Source organism: Musa acuminata, chromosome BXJ3-4, assembly GCF_036884655.1.
Source record: "Musa acuminata AAA Group cultivar baxijiao chromosome BXJ3-4, Cavendish_Baxijiao_AAA, whole genome shotgun sequence".
Taxonomy (NCBI): Eukaryota; Viridiplantae; Streptophyta; class Magnoliopsida; order Zingiberales; family Musaceae; genus Musa; species Musa acuminata.
In genome coordinates, this window is record NC_088352.1 from 33,642,536 (window position 1) to 33,662,692 (window position 20,157).

The 20,157-nt window shown below is 38.2% G+C and overlaps 2 protein-coding genes across 3 annotated transcripts; both read left to right on the top strand.

The window, feature by feature from the left end:
- LOC135636109 (calcium-dependent protein kinase 3-like) lies at positions 1 to 7,013 on the top strand. Of its 2 annotated transcripts, XM_065147679.1 has the most exons (8): positions 1 to 817; positions 890 to 1,284; positions 3,262 to 3,405; positions 3,566 to 3,718; positions 4,063 to 4,178; positions 4,267 to 4,434; positions 6,279 to 6,509; positions 6,591 to 7,013. In XM_065147679.1, exons 1-8 carry the CDS (start codon positions 768 to 770, stop codon positions 6,738 to 6,740), a joined length of 1,407 nt encoding a protein of 468 aa, XP_065003751.1. In that variant the 5' UTR covers positions 1 to 767; the 3' UTR covers positions 6,741 to 7,013. The 2 variants fall into 2 exon arrangements, with proteins under 2 accessions (XP_065003751.1, XP_065003750.1); XM_065147678.1 differs by having other exon boundaries at positions 5 to 1,284.
- A 4,506-nt stretch (positions 7,014 to 11,519) lies between these two features.
- On the top strand, positions 11,520 to 19,956 carry LOC135634885 (uncharacterized). Its single transcript, XM_065145595.1, has 8 exons — positions 11,520 to 11,856; positions 12,223 to 12,843; positions 13,437 to 13,752; positions 13,843 to 14,122; positions 15,506 to 15,613; positions 15,993 to 16,271; positions 17,822 to 17,965; positions 19,253 to 19,956. The coding sequence occupies exons 1-8, from the start codon at positions 11,592 to 11,594 to the stop codon at positions 19,427 to 19,429; spliced, it is 2,190 nt and encodes a 729-aa protein (XP_065001667.1). The 5' UTR covers positions 11,520 to 11,591; the 3' UTR covers positions 19,430 to 19,956.
- The last annotated feature ends 201 nt before the right edge of the window (positions 19,957 to 20,157 follow it).

The window sequence follows — 20,157 nt, forward strand, 5'->3', positions numbered from 1 at the left end:
TCTGCAGCACATAATTCTGAGCGCTAATGAAAGATTTACAGCGCTCACTCTCTTTTTATCGCCAAAGCATCATCTCTACCATTACACCGATCTGTTTCTTTGTTTTTGGTCCGAGCACAAGATTCGGAGCTCAGAGGTACGAGACATGTTAGACCATAATCGAATATGAAATCATGAAGGAGATGGTGTACTCCCGCAAGTAAAGAACAAGTGCACAGAGGAGAGGGGAGAAAGCATCCGGTGCTTGGAATTCTCCAGAAGAGGGCTATCGACTGACCTCCCATCCCCACTACTTTTATTGGATCTTTTACCTTCCGTTCGATCGTGAGTCAACGTGTCGAACCCGAACGGCTCCACTTGCCGTAATGATGACGGAGACCACTATGAAGAGCCTCCTCGTCCTCCTCCTTCTCCCCTTCCTTCCCTTTCGCCGTTCCTCGCGTTCCATGTTGTCGCACCTGCGTCCGCGGTAACTTCTGGCAGACTCGGCTCTCGGCTTTCCCATTCTAAAAGCTTCCCCGTCCCTTTCCCCTAAAGTTAACCAAATCCAACCCCTCAAGAAATTGGATTTATTATATGCGAGATATGATGTGAAACCCTAGCGACCGCGTCGGTGTTCGATCTCTTTCCGGAAGCAAAGGGATCGGATCCGGAGCGCGGGATGATCGTCTGCTGCCGGTCGTCGACGGCCGTGTCCCACCTTCCCCGACGCCGGCTTCAATAATAACCACCAACTGCAGCAGAACGGCGGCGGCCACCGCGAGAGGATGACGATTCTAGGAAGCGAGTTCAAGTCTGTCGGCAGGATCGAAGAGAGGTATGTGCTCGCCCGCGAGCTCGGCCGTGGGGATTTCGGCGTCACCTACCTTTGTATCGATCGGAACACCAGGGAGCTCTTCGCGTGCAAGTCGATCTCCAAGCGGAAGCTGCGGACGGCGGTGGACGTGGAGGACGTGCGGCGGGAGGTGGCCATAATGCGGCACGTGCCGAAGAGCCCCAGCATCGTTAGCCTCAGGGAGGCATGCGAGGACGACCGCGCCGTGCATTTGGTGATGGAGCTCTGTGAGGGCGGGGAGCTCTTCGATCGCATTGTGGCCAAGGGGCACTACTCGGAGCGTGCCGCTGCTGCCATCATGAGGACGATCGTTGAGGTTGTGCAGCTGTGCCACCGACACGGGGTCATCCATCGCGACCTCAAGCCGGAGAACTTTTTGTTCGTGGACAAGAAGGATAACTCACCGTTGAAGGCGATTGACTTCGGGTTGTCTATATTCTTCGAGCCTGGTGGGTCTATTTCTCTGCTCTATCTGTCTGTTTATGATGAAATTGCAAGTTGTTTGTGGTTAACTGTGATGATATACTTGCCAAACACATATTTCTGGACCTTGTCGTCGCTGCTGAGTTCTGCTAAACGTCTGATTCTGTTTAGGAATTTATCAGTGCTAAGTTGTTTCATAAACTGGAATTTCCATGCTCCTACTAGGAATCTATATAGCTGTACTGAATTTGGTATTTTTAAGCTCCCAGGCTATTGCATTGGTGTTGCTAGATGTCGTACATCATGGCATGGTAAATCTATAGCTAATGGAAAGAACGTTCAAAATGTCCAAGCTACAATACGCAGTTATATAATTGTGTATTGACTTATTCAGTTATGTTTTGTTGATTAGTCCGGTTAAGAGGCATCTCTGATGGCATTACTATCATGAAATGCCTTTTCTATAAAATGCCATCTTTTTTGTTTTTAGGTCTTTTGTGCTGATTTGGGTTCAATGAGCCACCTATTGCACATTTCCATAACAATCTAATTGACTTTTTTGTATTATCCTTTGATGTTGCAGATTGTTGCCTTCTCAGTCGCACTTATCACTCCCAATAATTCCTTGTTTTATCATGGTCTACTCTCCTTTTCAGGTTTTCTGTTGCTATGATTTTGAACACAGTTTTGCAGCCTTTGTCCTTAACTTTTTTCTTTTAGTTGCTAGTTGTGATTGTGTGCTACAAGAGCCCAAACTGACTACTCTATGAAGCACTCCTACAATAACTTTGATTTGACTAGTCGGAGGAATTTGACTTCCAGTCCTAAAATTGGCACTTGAAAAATCCAAACTTACTTCTTTGGCCCTTTTTTCTTTTTGAGGTTTGGCATAACTTATTGAGAGCCCCACCTGTTGTGGATATAATGTACACTTAAATTTAGAGAATAAAGAAAAGTATATTAATTGAAAAGTCAGCTATTTAGTTTCATTTTCAGAGGGTGGATTGGGCTTTCTTTGCAATCTATTACTCCTCATGACAAAGAGATACATTTGGAAATGAATCAAATTTGTTTCTTGGGTATGAAAGTACTAGCGTGGATTGAAGAAGTTATTGAAAAATGAAGATGAGCATGGTTTTGTTGAGGAGCAGGCTTAACCACCTAAGACTTCTTGGATACCTTTATAAGCTCAAATGAGAGGGTTAGTTGTATACCTGTGAAAGATTATGAGTGTAGGTGTGTAGGTTATCTCCTGATGTCGGTGGTCACATTCGAGAGGAATGACCAGCCCGACTTGGTCTGAGCCTGACTTGCACAAGGAAAAACCAACATTGTCTTTGAGTATCGAGTGCTCCTGATGTGATACCAAGTTGCTGTAGGCCTCTTTCCTGCACGAAGACTGATGTCGGGAGGGTTTTTTGATACATCCCTTGGACTTCCACGTTAATAATCTCGAGGTGGATAGGGGAAGGATGAGAGAGGATCAGACCTGTAAAATTGTGCTCTTGCCTCCATTTTATAGTCGGCATCTTCAGTAACCGTGAGTGGCCTCTATTTGTGGCTAGTGTGGCAGATTTGTTGGGGTGAGACTTTGTCTCTTTCAGTGATGTGACATAGGTGGATGGTGTATGAGTGTAAAAAGCACAATGGCTGGGCGATCGACAATTCATCATATAATTCATCTCCATTTGTCTGAATGATGGTTCTATTAGGTAATAAATTATATTGATGTGCCTAATAGCCATTATTTTCCAGAGTACTCTATATATGCTAATACTACTAAGCTTTATATCTATCACTCTGATTAATGCTGTTGATTCTTGTTAAAAATTATAACTTTATTTGTCATCAGATAGTTGTTCCATCTGGAGCTGAGAGTTCATAGATTGCTAAAAGCATGAAGTCTTTTTATGTACGGTTTTCTAACAAATTCTTACATGTTTCCTTCTCATTTTAATTTAATGCAATGGGTAGTTTGTATTGTTTCTCTTTGTCCATTCCAGGTGAAAAGTTTTCTGAGATAGTTGGAAGCCCATATTACATGGCTCCTGAAGTTCTAAAGCGGAGTTATGGACCAGAAATCGATATATGGAGTGCTGGAGTTATTCTCTACATCCTCCTATGTGGAGTTCCTCCATTTTGGGCTGGTAAGCTCCTTAATAATGAATCCGTCCGATGTTACTGAATATTTTTAATACTTCATTCTGTAATATAAAATCTACTATTTATAAGTAAATTTTGCTTGTACCTTATTAATTCTGCATATAAATTTTCTTTCTAATTAGAAATATAACGTTTGAATTGTAGAAACTGAACAAGGTGTTGCACAAGCCATTCTTCGGGGAGTTATAGATTTTGAATGTCAACCATGGCCTAGTGTTTCAGAAAGTGCTAAGAATTTGGTTCAACAGATGTTGGAACCTGACCCCAAGTTACGATTAACTGCAAAGCAAGTTCTTGGTATGGTACATTGTGTTTTCTTGCTTACGCATTAATAAAGTCATTATCCAGTTAGTACAAGGTTTTATAAAATTTTGCTTCCACAATTATCAAGATAATTTGTTAGATTCTTCTATCTGTTTTATTGCATTGGCTTTTGATTGCTTATATTATCTAGAAGGAATATGTGATGTCATTGGTATTGACAAATTTGAGATCATAGGAATTAACTGGAATGATTTTCTTTTTCTGTATTTTGAAATCCTGATCTTGTATTGTACATACAAGGACTGCCCCTCTGCAAAAATTTTGTTTTCATCCAGATTATGTTGAATTTGTTCTTAGATGTTTATTTCTTCTTGCAGAACATCCTTGGATTCAAAACACTAAGAAAGCTCCAAATATACCTCTTGGTAATGTTGTCAAGTCAAGGCTCAAACAGTTTTCAAGGATGAATGGATTCAAAAGAAGAGCTTTGATGGTTCGATGCACTATATTAATCTTGGTTAACTATTCCAAATGTTTTTGGAAACCCGAGTGTATATTAATTTTGATTGACTTTTGATTAGGTTATTGCTGATCACTTGTCCATCGAAGAAGCTGAGGATATTAAAGAGATGTTTAGGATGATGGACACTGATAATGATGGCATCATTTCCCATGATGAGCTTAAAGCTGGGCTTCCTAAGTTTGATTCGCACCTTGTGGAGTCTGAAATGCAGATGCTTATTGAAGCTGTAAGTCTATTTCACATATCTATGAGATCTTACAATCTTCATGTATTTTATGGGCAAAGTTAAGTATGAAAGACCTCTTTGGAAAATTGTATTTGATTTGATAAGATGGTGCAGCACCACAACCTTATGTCTAGGCTTGAAATTTGTATTTTGGGATGTCTAGGCTGAACGCGTTGTGTTCTAATCAATTTCCATCAAAATGCTCAAAACTTAACTTGTAACTATTTATTGTTTAGACAAAAGGACCATAGTTATAAGCATTTCATCCATTAACTGTGTTCTACTGACTTGCTTAACTCAAAGCATAAACTCTGGGTGTCCTGTGGTTATTAGGAACCCTCGAGGAGATATTTCTGAGCTTCTTGAGCTTGGCTTGATTACAGTTTGGGACTGGCTTAAGTGCCCTGGTGAACCCATCCGTCAAGCTTGGCTTAGTTCTATCTTATGATCAGCAATGAAGTTTCAGATCATGGAGGAACATCTTTTCTCTTTCTTCTTTAGGAAAATTGTTTGAAATTGATAAGTTTCCACCATTAATCTTTGTTTTCTGTGTAGGTTTGTTTTGCAAGAAAATTTTCTTTTAGATTAATTGTTAATACAAGTATACAGAACCAGAACCTAGGAAGAATTTTTGGAAAAAAAATTTATTTGTTAATTTCCAGAAAATTATGATCTAGGAGGTTCTGTATATGTGGCAAAGGGATTAGGGTGACAACAGCTGCAATATAAGGGATTAGGGCCCAACTCTTCTTGTGGGGAGCATGGAACCTTGGCTGCTGCAACTGTTGTTCGCTCCTACTATTTGATGCCATTCCCATCACGTACCTGTCGGTATGCGTCCACCGCCTCCGCTTCTTCCTTCCTTTTGCGCCTTCCTCTTCCTCCACTGATTCCTCTTCTTTTCTCTTGCGCCTTCTTCTTCCTCCACCACTTCCTCTTCTTCCTTCCTCTTTTTCTTCTTCTTCTTCGTCTTCGAAGCACTAGTACCTACCGGTCAGTCATTGACCGGTATGGATCCGGTACACGATATGGCATTCCTTGAATTTGTAATACTTTAAAAGAGGGTTCATCGCTGATTTAATTACCAAATTTTATGTTGCGAAAATCTTGCACCATACTGATGTCTGTGAAAATAGCTTCTGGATAGAAGGCTAATGGTAAATTACTTCTTTTTTCATGCTTTGGATCCTTAATTTTCTCTTCAAATATTTGAGAGATTGCCGTGTTCCTAGTTCCTTCCCTGCTTAATGATAGTTTAGGTATACACTTATATTTCAATATTAATTTACTTATTTACCAAAGGCTAAAGAGATACAAGCCTATAGAGGTTATATAGATTCTAGTTCATCCCTATATAATCAGGAAATAAAATCAGTGGAACGACCTTCATGTATATCCAAATGATGTGGGAACTCTTTTAGTGCTTTTCTTAAATGGTAGATCCGGTTTACCTTTTATGGCTGTTGTTATGCTCTTATCTTAAAGTTATCGATGATGACAAATACTTTCTTTTGTTTTAAGTTATACTTGGAAGCCTTGAATAATGGATCAAATTGAAGGATCTCATTGATTGCATATCCATGTCGTCCTTTTCTGCTCATTATTGCTTTCCATTGTTTTATTGAAAAAATCTTCAGCGGAATCATAGATCACAGTACATCTGATGTACAAGGAAATGAGATCACAAGCTACTTTATTTGCTTGGCGACATGCTTAATGATAAGAAAGGGTTATCTATATACTATGCGCCTAGTAGGTTGATTCTTTTGTATATATCTGATATGTTTTTTGCTTGGCAGTGAACAACATACTGCAGAATCTAATTATTCAAATTTGCCAAACAGATCGATACCAAGGGAAAAGGAACCCTAGATTATGGAGATTTTGTAGCTGTTTCTCTTCATTTACAAAGAATGACAAACGATGAGCATCTCAGAAGGGCCTTCTCCTATTTTGACAAAGATGGGAATGGATTTATTGAATCAGAGGAACTTCGTGACGCACTAGAGGAAGATGGAGCCCCTGATAGCACGGGATTGGCCAATGATATCTTGTACGAGGTTGATACTGACAAGGTAGTGATCTCTTCCTTCTCTCGATGCTACGCTGGTAGTCTCTTTGATCACCAACAAGCAAATCTTTTTGTATAATGGCAGGATGGCCGGATCAGCTACGATGAATTTGTGGTGATAATGAAAACTGGAGCAGATTGGAGGAAGGCTTCATGGCACCATTCAAGAGGAAGTTTCAATAGTAGTCTAAAGTGTCAGACTAATGATGGATGGATCCTTAAATTTGAGCAATGAATAAAAAAAAGAATAGCTAGATGTCATCTGCTTATTTGTAGAGTTGAGAACGGGTCCTCCATGCACAAAATATTTTTCAATCTTAATTATCTTGGGTGGGCAAAAAGGTTTGATGGACTCTTATTTGATTTGCTCCACTATGTAATCACTTCTCCCTCCACCGCCATGATAGACGTGCCACTGTCTGATAGATACAGTGGGTTGTATTTGCTGTGGAAATATATTGTACCATAAAAAGAGTTTGCTGTAAACCAGATGCATGCGCAATATCCATTCTGAGTGCCTCCGTGGTTGCTTAAGAATCCTACTGAGATGTTTGCTGGTTTAGGGAATCGAAAGTACTTTTTCATTCCAAAGCATCGTACATAATCAAAGCTTCAATGGCGAATCAGGCCATCGTACTCTCTGTGCCCTTTCATATGATTATTAGGTGTTGTAGGTTGGTTTTCTTGACAATTATGGTTCAGTTAAAAACACACACAAAAGAAATTTTTATTATATTAAATAACGTATATGGCGATGGATTCAAATATGAGATTTATCAGATGGTTCAATTATCAATATATTTGCATAAAATTATTTGACAATCTGCTGATGATCAGCAGCAATAAAAGAACTTTTGTGATCGGACAGGAGATGAGACCTGACATCTAGTCGTCCTTGTTTTGAGATTCAACATGAGACATGACATCTAAATTGAATTTGATCAGATCGAACTGGTTTCCATAGTTTATCAATTTTAAATCAAATTAAAAATCAAACAAAAGGTGGTTATTTAATTTTTTTAAATAATAATATAATAAAATAGAGCTTTTGACCTATCGTTGGGCTCAAACGGTTAGCCCAACAGTCTCGTCAACGCTTGGCCCAACGCTCTATGGAGGGACAAATGATCAGTATCTCTCTCTATCACAATAGTCATATTAACGATTATTTTTAGAGATATTTTGATCATTTTATAATTTATAAAATATAAACAATATGAAAAAAAAAAAAAATTGATTTGCCCCTTTTAATAGCTAAATAACAATCCATTTTTGAGATATTTTAAGAAAAAAAAATCCTAAAATCCTAAAACTACCTTCCCAAACTGCTTCCTCACACATTTGATTAGGCATTCTTTGAATGTTGCTAAGCTCTCATACTCTCTCCTAAGCTGTTAGGCTCTCTACCGATTTCGATGGTAAGTGAAACCCACCGCTTTGCCACCAAGGAGGCTTTAGAAAACCCAATAATGATAACTTAGGAAAGCCAACACATCAATATTGAGTACATGCCAAAAGAAAATAAATACGATGATCAAAGTCAAGTCAAACATCTTTAGGATGTATTTCAAGAATATCCAAAACACCGATACCTCTATATATATCATATGCAACTACTGTAGCCAAAATTTTAAATTTAAGTAGGGGGATATGAATTTTTTTGAAAGCATATTGTGATGAAATATTCAACACAAGTTGGTATGGAAAAAAAAATATAAATTTTTGGGTACCCTATTAATCTCACCTTTTATTTTTATGTTGAAAAAAATTATGAAGCATTAAAATTTTCGTTGAATATTTATATTTTAGTTTTAGTTGAAAAGTAAGTTTTGTTGATTATTGTCGAGAGGTTTTGAATCTCATCGCTCAATGAGTTCCTCAAATCACTCTTACCAACACTTTACATCATCTTTATAAAAAATAATTATAAAATATTTTTTTGAGCTTTTATTTGTGCTGATATTTTAAGCGATCACTAGCGAATGCACTTCCACATGTGAATTACTAGTCATTGGATTAATATTGATTAGACTATGCAAAAAAAAAAAAAATTGTGTGTTTTTGATTCTCGTACTAGATTAGATGGCTTAAGTGATTATTTAATTATTTATTATGAAAGTTCAGGAGTAGATGCTAATATTGATGATAAAATTAGAGAAATTAAAAGATTATTCATTAAATTATATGACAATTATAGTGCTAACTATAGTATATAAAACGATACCTCTGAAACCTTTTTAATCTATGGATCAAGTTAGCAAGGACAGTAAAATCTTAGGGAGAAAAAACTGTCAATACAAAGTATTAAATAAAAAAAACAGAGAGATCATCAAGCTCAAACTCAAAGCTTGATATATATCTAACAATTTCTTTGAGCTTAGTGACAGCACTACGAGGACATAGTTTCCTATTTTGAAATAGTGGCATGATATACAATAAGATTTTCAATTTTGACGATGATCGTAAGATGATAGTTATTCTAGTATCGATGATCGTTACGAAGCAAGCTTATAACATAGAAGGACGTATCTAAGATGAAATTAGATTGAACATGACCCTTGAATTAATTAAAGTTCAAACATATATTAATAATTGGACAAAAGACGACTAAATCGAACTAATAGATAATCCGCAAAGATAATGACTTTGTATTCGACATATCAACGGAAGGGACGATCAAATGGTTCAACATCGGAAGCGATTAAAATTTACAATTTCACTCAATTTAATATCATTTTTTATATCATTACACTCATTATTTTATAGGTATAATCCATTTTTAAAATTTAAAAAATAAAATTATAAAAAAATTATATTATAAATTTTAATTAAAAAAATTATCGATTCAAATTGGTACCAAAACTGGAATCGTCAATTCCGATTCTGTTTCTAGAAAATCAAAATCATCGATTCCGAAAATAAGACTACCCATTATTCTTTACTTAGGAGAACACAAGTTATTTTTTTGATGATCTTATTCTTGAATAATTCTTCTTAGATTTACACAATGATACATAATGGGAAGATTGAAAATGCCTTGTAATTCACCAACCACATCTTTCTTAAAATAATTAACAAGTGAACAATAACAATAATATGTAAAGTTACAATAAGTTTATCCACTAGCTTATAAATGAGGAACTACAGTTAATCTAAAAAAAGACATTGGACTCTGCAACATTAACCATGGATTCAGAAATAGAACATGTGTAAGAAGAAAGGTCCATCTTCTTTATGATAGCATCGTTCGTGAAGGAAATTAATCCCCGCACCAACGAGCTCATTCAAAATAGTCACACTAAAAAAGGTCACCGGAAATCTAAGAGATAGATAGATAGATAGATGGATGGTACAAAATAAAAAGCACCGAAAAGTTCTTCCTTTATGTATCATCGTCTTTTTCTCTCTTTCACTTTTCTCTATGGGTGGGGAAAAGGTGTCTCTCTTTCTCAGATCTTCTTCTCTCTCCAAGAGCGAGACACCGTCGATATGAGTTTGCACACTATTTATCGACATAATTCCTACTCAAAACTAGAAAAAGAAGCCAGTGAATCCATCCTTGCGGACTCCTTTCCCTTCAGAAGTGTCTCCTGACACGGCAATGAAAGCAGCTAAACCAGCTGTTCTATGTAACCGGAAGCCGATGCTTCTCTCACATAGATAGATAGCTAAGCTCTTCTCGGAGTCAAACTGTTCCCTCGCGCAACGCAACACATGATGACCCACAAGGAATCATGATGTTTGCAGGGGCGTGCTCCCGTGGCTGGTGGGTTTATGGATGAAACAACACAAGGTGATACAGAATCATCAGCAGAGCGAGGCTTATCCCTAAGAACACAGTCATCCTTTCTTTCATGCAAATCCGACGACGCACCAGCTTCTGCCGTCACCTAAAATCTACGAGGATGAAAGAAGATGCCCTTTTTGGATTCCCGAGGACAAAGATAATAATGTCTATTAGATTTGATGTCCAAGTCCATTGGGTGCCAGTTCAGATCTTTGGATCATGACACGCATTGCAGCGTGGTTCAGAAGACGGAAACTTTATGAGTATTGCGTAGACAGCAAGTGTCATTTTTACCACCGTCAATTTGATTGAATAATGAAAGATTTAGAAGAAGATTATGTTGATCGCTGGATCACACTGAATTCCTAGCAAGCTCATGCTTTTCTATCTTTGATCTTGACTTGTCCTTAGATTGGTAAGATGTAACATCCACCGTAACACGAAAAGGTGTTGTTTCCTCAAAAGACATGACAAATGTTCGACTAATAACGAAGAAATCCAGCGCACAGTTTATGAAAATAATAGCTTTTCCATTTATGAAAATAAATATCCTTTTGGCAAATAAAATAATAATGATGGCAAAAGACTATGTATGTTATTATTTCTGAAGGATTTCACTTTTGTTTATGTGGCAAAAGAGATCACGATATATATATATATATATCGTGTGGGTTGCGTGTGGCACCGGGCGGTGACCGGACCACGCGGAGACGACGGTTGAGCATCAGATGGAAAGCGAAGTATCAGCGGCTGGGAAAAGCCCGCGACAACAATTCCACGCTCCGTTTGGTTACGGTGAATCCATAGAATTCGAGAGAGGCTCCGCGGGGCCCAAAACATGGCACCGTCGCTCCCTCAGCTGGTCACAAGTTGGGTCAGCAAGAGGGTGAGTTTTGGTTTTCCGTTTTTTGGGACAAAAAAAGAATAGACCCCGTCCCCACCAACTCACCCTTCCCCGCCTCACCGCATGCAGGGCCCGCCCCCGCCAATGGACGCTCGAGGGAATCGGATCCCCAGCAATGCGGATTGCAGCTATCGGTGCTAGACGCACACGTGGCGGCGGATCATGAACCCTTCCATACTTGGGAATCAGAGGGAGGGTTGGACCCGCCAACGCTGCAACATGAGGTGCAGGGGATGTCGGCCACCGTGGCGATCCCCCCGCTCAGAGAGGGGCCCGCCGCTCGACTTTGGTCGCTTGTCCACCCACCCGGTCCTCCCTCCTCCTCCTCCTCCTCCTCTTCGCTTCGAAGGTAGCATGCGGCTTGGATACTTCCGCGGCTTCGAGTGCCATCGTCCATGGAGGCGCCGCGGGTGGAGGACGTGATCGCCTTCCTGACGGCACGCGGCTTCTCCGCCGCCGCCTCCGCCCTCCGCGACGACCTCCTCTCCCGCTGCGCCCCCGACGGCGCCACCGACCTTGACCTCGACGTCGGATCCGGGCTGCCGCCTCTGAGGCTGTCGCCGCAGTCCCGTGGCAGCGGCGGCACCGGAGAGGGCGCACCTCCCAGCGCCACCTCGAGCTCCTCCGACGCGTTCGTCAGCCTTGCTTCGTCCCCTTCCGGTACGTGGGTCGTTTCTTGATCTCGGTGCCCGTTGTCTCCCTTTCCTTTCACAGGGAATGATTTGCTCCACCTTACCTCGCCCTCCGACGTGCTGTTTGGGATGGCCTCTCGATAAGAGAGCCGAATCTTTTACCAAGAACTTAATGATATCTGGAATTAGAAAACCACTCCTTTTTGTTCAGCGAGTACCCTTCTTTTTTTTCTTATTCCTTTTCACCAATTTGTCGATTTCCTAAGAAAGAAAATGGCAATTGGAAACTGTTAAAAAAAGGCCATCTTTTTGTTGGACAACTCGCTAAAGATTAAATCTTGAATCGAGTTTTGGTCATTCTGCCCTTTCCGTTTACTTGGATTTCTTGGAACAGAGCTTTTGAATCCCTATGGAGTCTGGTCACCCGCTCGGGCTAGATCGGATGACGAGTCAACTGATCAGCATTCAGAATTTGGGACCGCCCGAGAATACAACAACTACTGGTACGACGACCAGTATGGAGGGTGTCACAATGATCCCTTCCTCGTGATGAGTGACCCTGGCCGATCGCATAGCCAGGACAAGTTCATCCTGTCTACAGAGGGTAAGGAGCAGTTCAAGAAGCGAGCTACTTATGGTTTTGCATCGAGTGATCATGATGATGAAGGTTGCGAGGGCTGTGTTGAGATTTACAGTTGTCCATTCCCTATTTGTGATTGCTGCCGTGGATCAAAGATGCATGACAATGGAGAGGTTGCCGACATGATCAGGAGCTCGAGCTCCGCTATTTATGGCCGCTATCAGATATTGGATGATCATACGGAGATGTTGGATGAATGTGGGGGGGATGAGTTCCAGTCAATAAGGGTAAATGAGCGGCCTGAAACTGTTCTGGAGCATGATTTCTTTCACAATGGAAATCCAGTAGAAGACAAGGAATGCTCAGAATCAGGTCTGCCGGACAAGGAATTGCAGATTTTTGACAATAATGCAGCTGATGATAGCAACCGCTTGAGTAAGTCTTCTATTTATCACTTGTAATCCTCTTTATTGGTGAATTAAGAAGCTTTATTTATCGCTTAAACAAGCATGATGATTGATTTCTCTGTCTAACTCGAATAAAGTTGCTTGTACCAGTGGACTTTGATCTGAGCTTTCCTCTTTTATTCATTTGCAGTTTATTGTAAGACTCGTGTATAAGATCTTCATCGTGCTGTCTCCTATGGTCTTCTTGTGTTTTCATTTCACCTTTATAAGGTGACCATTCTCTCATATCAGTAGACCATGGTCATGAACAATGGAACTTCCTTCCCTATTTGACTTGGTTTTGTTTCATTATATAATTCCTGAGTAACAACTTTAAAGATGATTTATACTGGTCTGCATTTTAATGAGGCTGTTACCGTTCAGTGCTTCTGGCATGCCTGAATTTTGCTGCACCTCGATCAGAGAACATTGCTTTTTTTGTCCTGTGAGAACTACTCCGTAGTCTCTCAGATTGATCATCTGAATGTATTCTGGACGATTTTTATTTCTTTTCTGTTCCATGGTGACTTGTGGTTGCACTTTTGAAGTATCATCCTCATTGATGTTTGTCTTTGAATGCAGACTATGATCCCACACACAATAAAGATCTCAGAGGAGATTCATGTAACAGAAATCTAATCTTCGTAAACAAGATGGATGATGAAGAGTTACAAAAGGAATCTTATAGTATGCCACCATCTGAAGAGGAGGCTTCCAAACAAGATGTTAATTATCCTTATGGATTTGGGGATTATGGGACAATTGGTAGAGACTTGGAGGACTCTAGAGCTGTTGGCCTTGAAGGAGAAGATGGTATGGATGATGAGCTTCAACTTTATAATTCTTGTGAGGATGAGATGGAAGTATTTGACTTGAGAATAGTTCATCGGAAAAACAGGTTTAGATCCACAACTTCCTCTTGGAACTTTTTGCGAAAACAAATTAAACAAAATCATTGTGCTGACATATTATTTGCAATCAACTGCAGGACTGGTTTTGAAGAAAATAAAGATTTGTCAATAGTTTTGAATTCAGTTATAGCAGGCAGATATTATATCATGGAATATCTTGGTTCAGCTGCATTTAGCGATGTTGTCCAGGCACGTGATCTTCATACAGGCATAGATGTGTGCCTTAAAATAATAAAGAACGATAAGGATTTTTTTGACCAGAGTTTGGATGAAATTAAACTCCTCAAATTTGTTAATAAGCATGATCCTTCTGATGAACGCCATCTATTACGCCTTTATGACTACTTCTATCATCAGGTATGCATTTTTTGTTTTGTATATGTTATCACCGGTACAATGTCAAACGCTTGTTTTTCCTTGTTCCTTCTAGGTATCGTTTTCAGTCTCTTGATTCAGTACAGATCATTAGTTTATATTTCCTTTTAGCTAATGCTGCAGATTGATTGATGGGGTTTACTCTTATGTCAAATCAATCTGTTTCCATAGATGATTTTACTTGATCTGCATTGAGCATTGTTCAATCCCTTCATTCAGTACAGATCATTGGTTTATATTTGCTTTGTAGCTAATGCTGATGATTGATCAACAGTGTGTTCTCTATGTCATATTACTCTGTTGTCATAGATGATCTTACTTGATCTGCATTGCAAGCATTACAGACTGCCAGTGACCATCTCATTCAGTTAAATCTGTAACTCATAAAGAATTTAGATAAATGACATGACATCCATCACAGTGGAGGTGGAACAAAAACGAGTTTTGATTAGCACTGGAAGCTTCAGTTCATTTCTCACTTGCAAGGGCAGCATAAAGTCATGTAGAGGCTGTAAATGATGACAATAGGAGGCTTTGTAATACGAATAAGTAACAAATGATTTTAGTGGTAACAGATGCAAGGGAGTAAACATGTCATATTTATTCCAAAATATGGGAGTCCTTAAACTTCTCTATATAAAGTTATTGCAGCAAAGAAGGTTCTTCTTATCCATAAGTGCATGCAAGGCAAAGTATGTGTAAGGATCATGCCAAGCACTGAGATGAATGGTTGTATTCTCTTGTTTGCTCTCCGGATTCTCATCTAGACCTGAAACATATTGGACTCCAAAAACCAAGCTCTTCACACAATGAGACCCCAATTGCAGTAGAACAGAAACCATAAAGTAATGCTAGTCCAGTAAGCTAAGAGTCTGCTGCAAGAGTCAGATAGCTACCACATGCCAGCCCAACCTATCCTCAATAAATTCCTTTTGAGGATGCTACATTGGTGAAAAGTCCATACTATTACATCATTACTTAAAATTCATATTTGAATAGTATTATATTAATATGTATCAACTTAGTGACTTTTGAGTTTTGATCTTAAAAAGTAAGAATGATTATTTCTAGTGATTGGGTGGGAAAAATCTCTTCCCCCTCTAATATTTTGAAGACATTATTATGTATTTTCTTTCATATATTCTCCAAATATGTATTCAAATATCCAAAACTTTCGAGCAATAAAGATGTGCTTTCTCCACCATTTATGAGTTGTTTCTTGTATTTTCTTGGTATTTTGTTTATGGATGTGTTCTTTTTTTGTCAAAACTGATTGCAACTTTTAAGAAATAGCATATAATGATAATGTCCTGGTTCTAGTTGATAAAGAATGTATCCTTACATCACACAATTAAAATGCTACAGGAACATCTTTTCATTGTCACGGAGTTGCTACGAGCTAACCTGTATGAATTTCAGAAGTACAATCATGAATCTGGTGGTCAAGTGTATTATACATTGCCTAGAATACAGGTATGTGATTGACTCATCATAGTTCATGAAAAATGTGTTGAGCTATTTAATGATAATTAGGGAGCATATGGAAATTAATGATGATGCCGGAAGCACAATTAGCATCTGCTGCAATTGAAATAGTTTTCATCTTTCAGTCGTTTCGTCTAATAGCATAATAGAATTAATACCATAGAATCCATACCTTCTGTCACTAACATCCTCCTCATTCAAGCAATTTCAAGACAAAATGTGGTCAAGGACTGAACTTGTGAATATCGGAACACCTTTTTTCTCTTAAGGTTGTCATTAGCATTTTTGAATCTAAATAACTCTCATTTTTATTATTAGTTATATTTTTTTCAATGACGGATTACATTGAATTATCCTTCTGTTACAGGCTATAGCTCGACAATGTCTAGAGGCTTTGGAGTACCTGCACAATTTGAGGATAATTCATTGTGATCTGAAGCCTGAGAATATTCTTATCAAGAGTTATAGCAGATGTGAAATCAAGGTTATTGACCTCGGAAGCAGTTGCTTCGAGACAGACAACTTATGCTTATATGTACAGTCTCGTTCTTATAGGGCCCCTGAAGTTATCCTAGGTCTCCCATATGATCAGAAGATTGATATCTGGTCTCTAGGCTGCATCCTTGCTGAGCTTCAAACTGGTGATGTAAGTTTGGATCCTATATTTCTAGTTTTAAATCTATAAAATATGCTTTTTTAACAAGAACTAGAAAATGATTTTTACTTTTTTATATCGTTGAGAGCTGCCCTCTTTATTTAGTTGCTTCTGAACTAGCTTTCTACACCATTTATTAAGGATGTAAATTATCTGACTTCTGCCGCAGGTAATTGGCTTCGGAATGCAGAATCTTGTTTATAAGAATCTTTTTAAGTCAGAAAGACATTCTTGTTTTAAGCTTCTTTGTTCGGTCCTCAATATAGATTTCATTGTGTAACGAAGAAAAGGGATTAATGCTGCAAATTAGGAGGTCAATACCCAAGGCATATATGCATAGGAGAAAACTAAGGTTTATGGAGGCCTTTGAAGAGTAAAAGATGGGTTGAAATAAAAAAAAATCATTTAATCTGAATTTTTTTATTTATTTTTATTTCAAATAATACTGATCATGGTTAAAAAATTTATGGAATGGTGCACAGTATACTAATATGCTAGGCAGTACCGAGAGGAGGAAGAGGAGGAAAAAGAGAAGAAGAAAAGGAGATGGATGGGAGTAGTAGTGAAGGAGTAGGCATGGAAGAGGAAGTAGAGGAGTATGGGGCGGACGGGCTGGCCGGTGGAGAAATGTTAGGCATCATGTGGCATGAGGAAGATGAGGGAGCGCAAGGCAAGAGAAAAGCTGTCTAGTACCATATATGGACTGATACAGGCGATATTTACTATTATTTAGTACCGTGTATTGTTCATTGTCAGACTGATAAATACATCTATGGACTGATACAGGTGATATTTAGTACCATGATGCCAACATCTGATCATAGCTAGGTAAAAGACCTGTTGTCAAGGAACTAATACAGGCGATATCACATGTGATATCTTTACCTAAATGTGGACCTTAGGTCCCAAAAAAACCTTTTCTTCTGAAACAACTGTACCATTTGGTAGTGTTTTTTCTATCATCTACCCACAATGTTTTGTAAACCTTTTCTATCTCATTATTAAGCATTTTGTTAAGAAAAAGACCCTGAATCATTATGCCTAAATTCTAATTCACTTAAATCTTAATTGCTGTTTAGTAATTAGCTAAGAAAGTTCTAATTGTAAATGGTAGACTCAAAAGCATCTAAACATCTTTCTTTGTAAATATAAGTCCTGCAATCTAGCTTTTCCAATCAATTCTAGGTATATGACTGTCAAAGATTGTTAAACACACAGATATCTTCAACTGCAAGAAGCTCAAAACTGCTGGTCCGGGACAAGTTGTTAATGTCTAACAAATTGACAGATTAAATTGATAACACACACCTAGTGCTCAATGTTTTAATTTAGCATTATTTTCCATGTTTTCCCCTACTAGATAGTTTGCTAAATCATTATTCATTAATGTGCTGAATATATGAATAATTCCTTGAGAATTTTTTTCAGAGAAACCTATACTTTTTTGCGAGCTGCTAGGAAACATCTTATAATTTTTCATGCTTAAACTATATCAGTGTACACAGAACAGGCTATGATCTAGAACTTCTCTGCTACATCAGGTGCTATTTCCAAATGACTCAGTCACCATGATACTTGCTCGCATTATTGGGATACTTGGTCCTATTGACGAGGAGATGCTTGCACTGGGTCGCGAAACTAGTAAATACTTCACTGAAAATTGTGACCTTTATCACAGAAACAAGGTTAGTGTCGCTTTCTTGTTCCTACTTTTGACATAAGCATTTCTACTTGCACTAATTCACTCAAACTTAAATCAATTGTTGGATAGTTTGTTTTCTTGCAACCTTGTAAGTTGTAGAGGATCACCCTTGGTCTGCCACTAGTATATTCTACGGAAGTGAATTATACCTGCTATGTACATGTGTACATACTACATAATACATATATACAACCCTGGTTTGGCTAATTTCACTCTCTCCTGGTGGTATCAAGGTTGGAACGTATATCAGAATTTGTTACCAAGGATGACAAAAAGTAGCTGAAACCTATATACATCGATGCGATTCACTGGATTTATCTGAGACTATGAGAAAAAAAAGCAAATTAATAAAATATAATTTGAAAAAAAAGAGAAAAAAAGGGAATTAATGAAATTAAAGATCGGACATTCCCATGAAGGAGATCCGATGTGTAGGTGCCAAAATACCTTTCTTGGGTACATAATGATATTGAAGAAGGTGAGCAGTGAATAATGATCGAACTTAAATGCACATCAGGATAGTTACAGAAATCTCTTCTTTTGGTACTTGGCCTTAGATTTGTGATAATTGCATCTCCATACATCTGATTGGAGGACCTTCATAATTTCTTTTAGTCACTCAAATTGTTAAATGTTACTTAAGGTGGAGCATCTGATAGCTGTAGACTTGTTTGGTTCAACTAGCATAGTACAAGTGGAGGAAATTTGTATAGGTTTTAGATGCTAGATGTTCTACAAACCATCTTGTGGTGGCAGAACACTCAATATCTCTTTCCTACAAAATCAAACTGGTGGCGTCACACGTTGGTCAAATGCCCTCCAGTTCCCTGCTTGTTTATGATTGCATCGCAAGTGCATTGGGTGTTATCTGCAATATACAAACTTTTATAGTTTTAATGTTTTTCATGCCATTTCAACTATCAACATGCTGAATAGAAATTTGCTTGTAGAAGTTTCATATGAGAAATACTATTTTGTGACAAAAAATTTAGTATGCCAAACTACCAGTTGTAAGATTTTTCATGTGAAGTCTTGGTGAATGATTTCTTTTTTTTTTTTAATTCACCATCAAATGCCTGTATTATGTTGGTTGACACAAATCAGTTTCAAACAATGTATGATAAGCATCTTCGTTTTTGCTTCTCAAGGAATTGCAACCAATTGTTGATGTGAATTCTCACTTGCCATTTTATGTACTCTGAAACATACAAATTCTGATTTGCTTTATTAAAACTATTTATTTCTTTTTCTATTGCCAAATCTTTCACAGGAAACTGACCAAGAAGAGTATCTAATACCAGAGAGGTCCTCATTGTCACATCAACTGCAAGATTGTGATGCCAAGTTTATTGATTTCCTTTCTTACTTACTCCAAATAAACCCTAGCCGGAGACCAACAGCAAGAGAAGCACTAGAGCACGAATGGATTTCCTTCTCATACAAGTGAATCTATTAAGGTTTCATAGGCAAATAACCTGTTGCTGTGTCTTCTACTTGGGCATCCCAATTTTACCACACCAGTAAACACACATACATGTGTACCGAACGTGTAAATATATCAGGAACCATGTCTTTGTGTATAATCAGTTTTCTTTCAGAAGTTGTGATGCGGGTTCTTGTTGCTTATACTCAAATAGTGGTTGAGAAAGAAATGTAAGATGAGCAACACGATGTTGATAATGAGTAGGATAGAAAGGGATTGAGGTATCGTGATGGTGATAATATGTAATATGGAGAATATTTTCAATACCTCACAAGAAGTCATAGTGACATTTGGCTTCAAATAAGATAGTTGTTTCGATGTCAAGAACAGAGGCATGTAAATCTGACTGCAACTGTTCCGCGTGTGGCTTGTTTTTGCTAAAAATTGTTTCATTCTAAGCTGCCTGCTTCTCATTATATTGTTGCATTTGATATCGTTGACACTAGGCCTTGTTGTGTGGTATTTCAATGGATGAATTATCTTATAGTTTCTTTGATTATCTTCGATCAGTTTTTGAGATTTTCTAGCATAAATTGGATATAAAGTGTTTGGGAACATATTTGAAATGTACCTTAAGGAATAAATATAAATTGGTACTTGATTTTTTTTTTCAAATCACATTTGGCTAAGATGCTGATGTTATCTCAGGATAGCATTAATTTGGAAGATGCTAATATAAAATTTTGAATTTT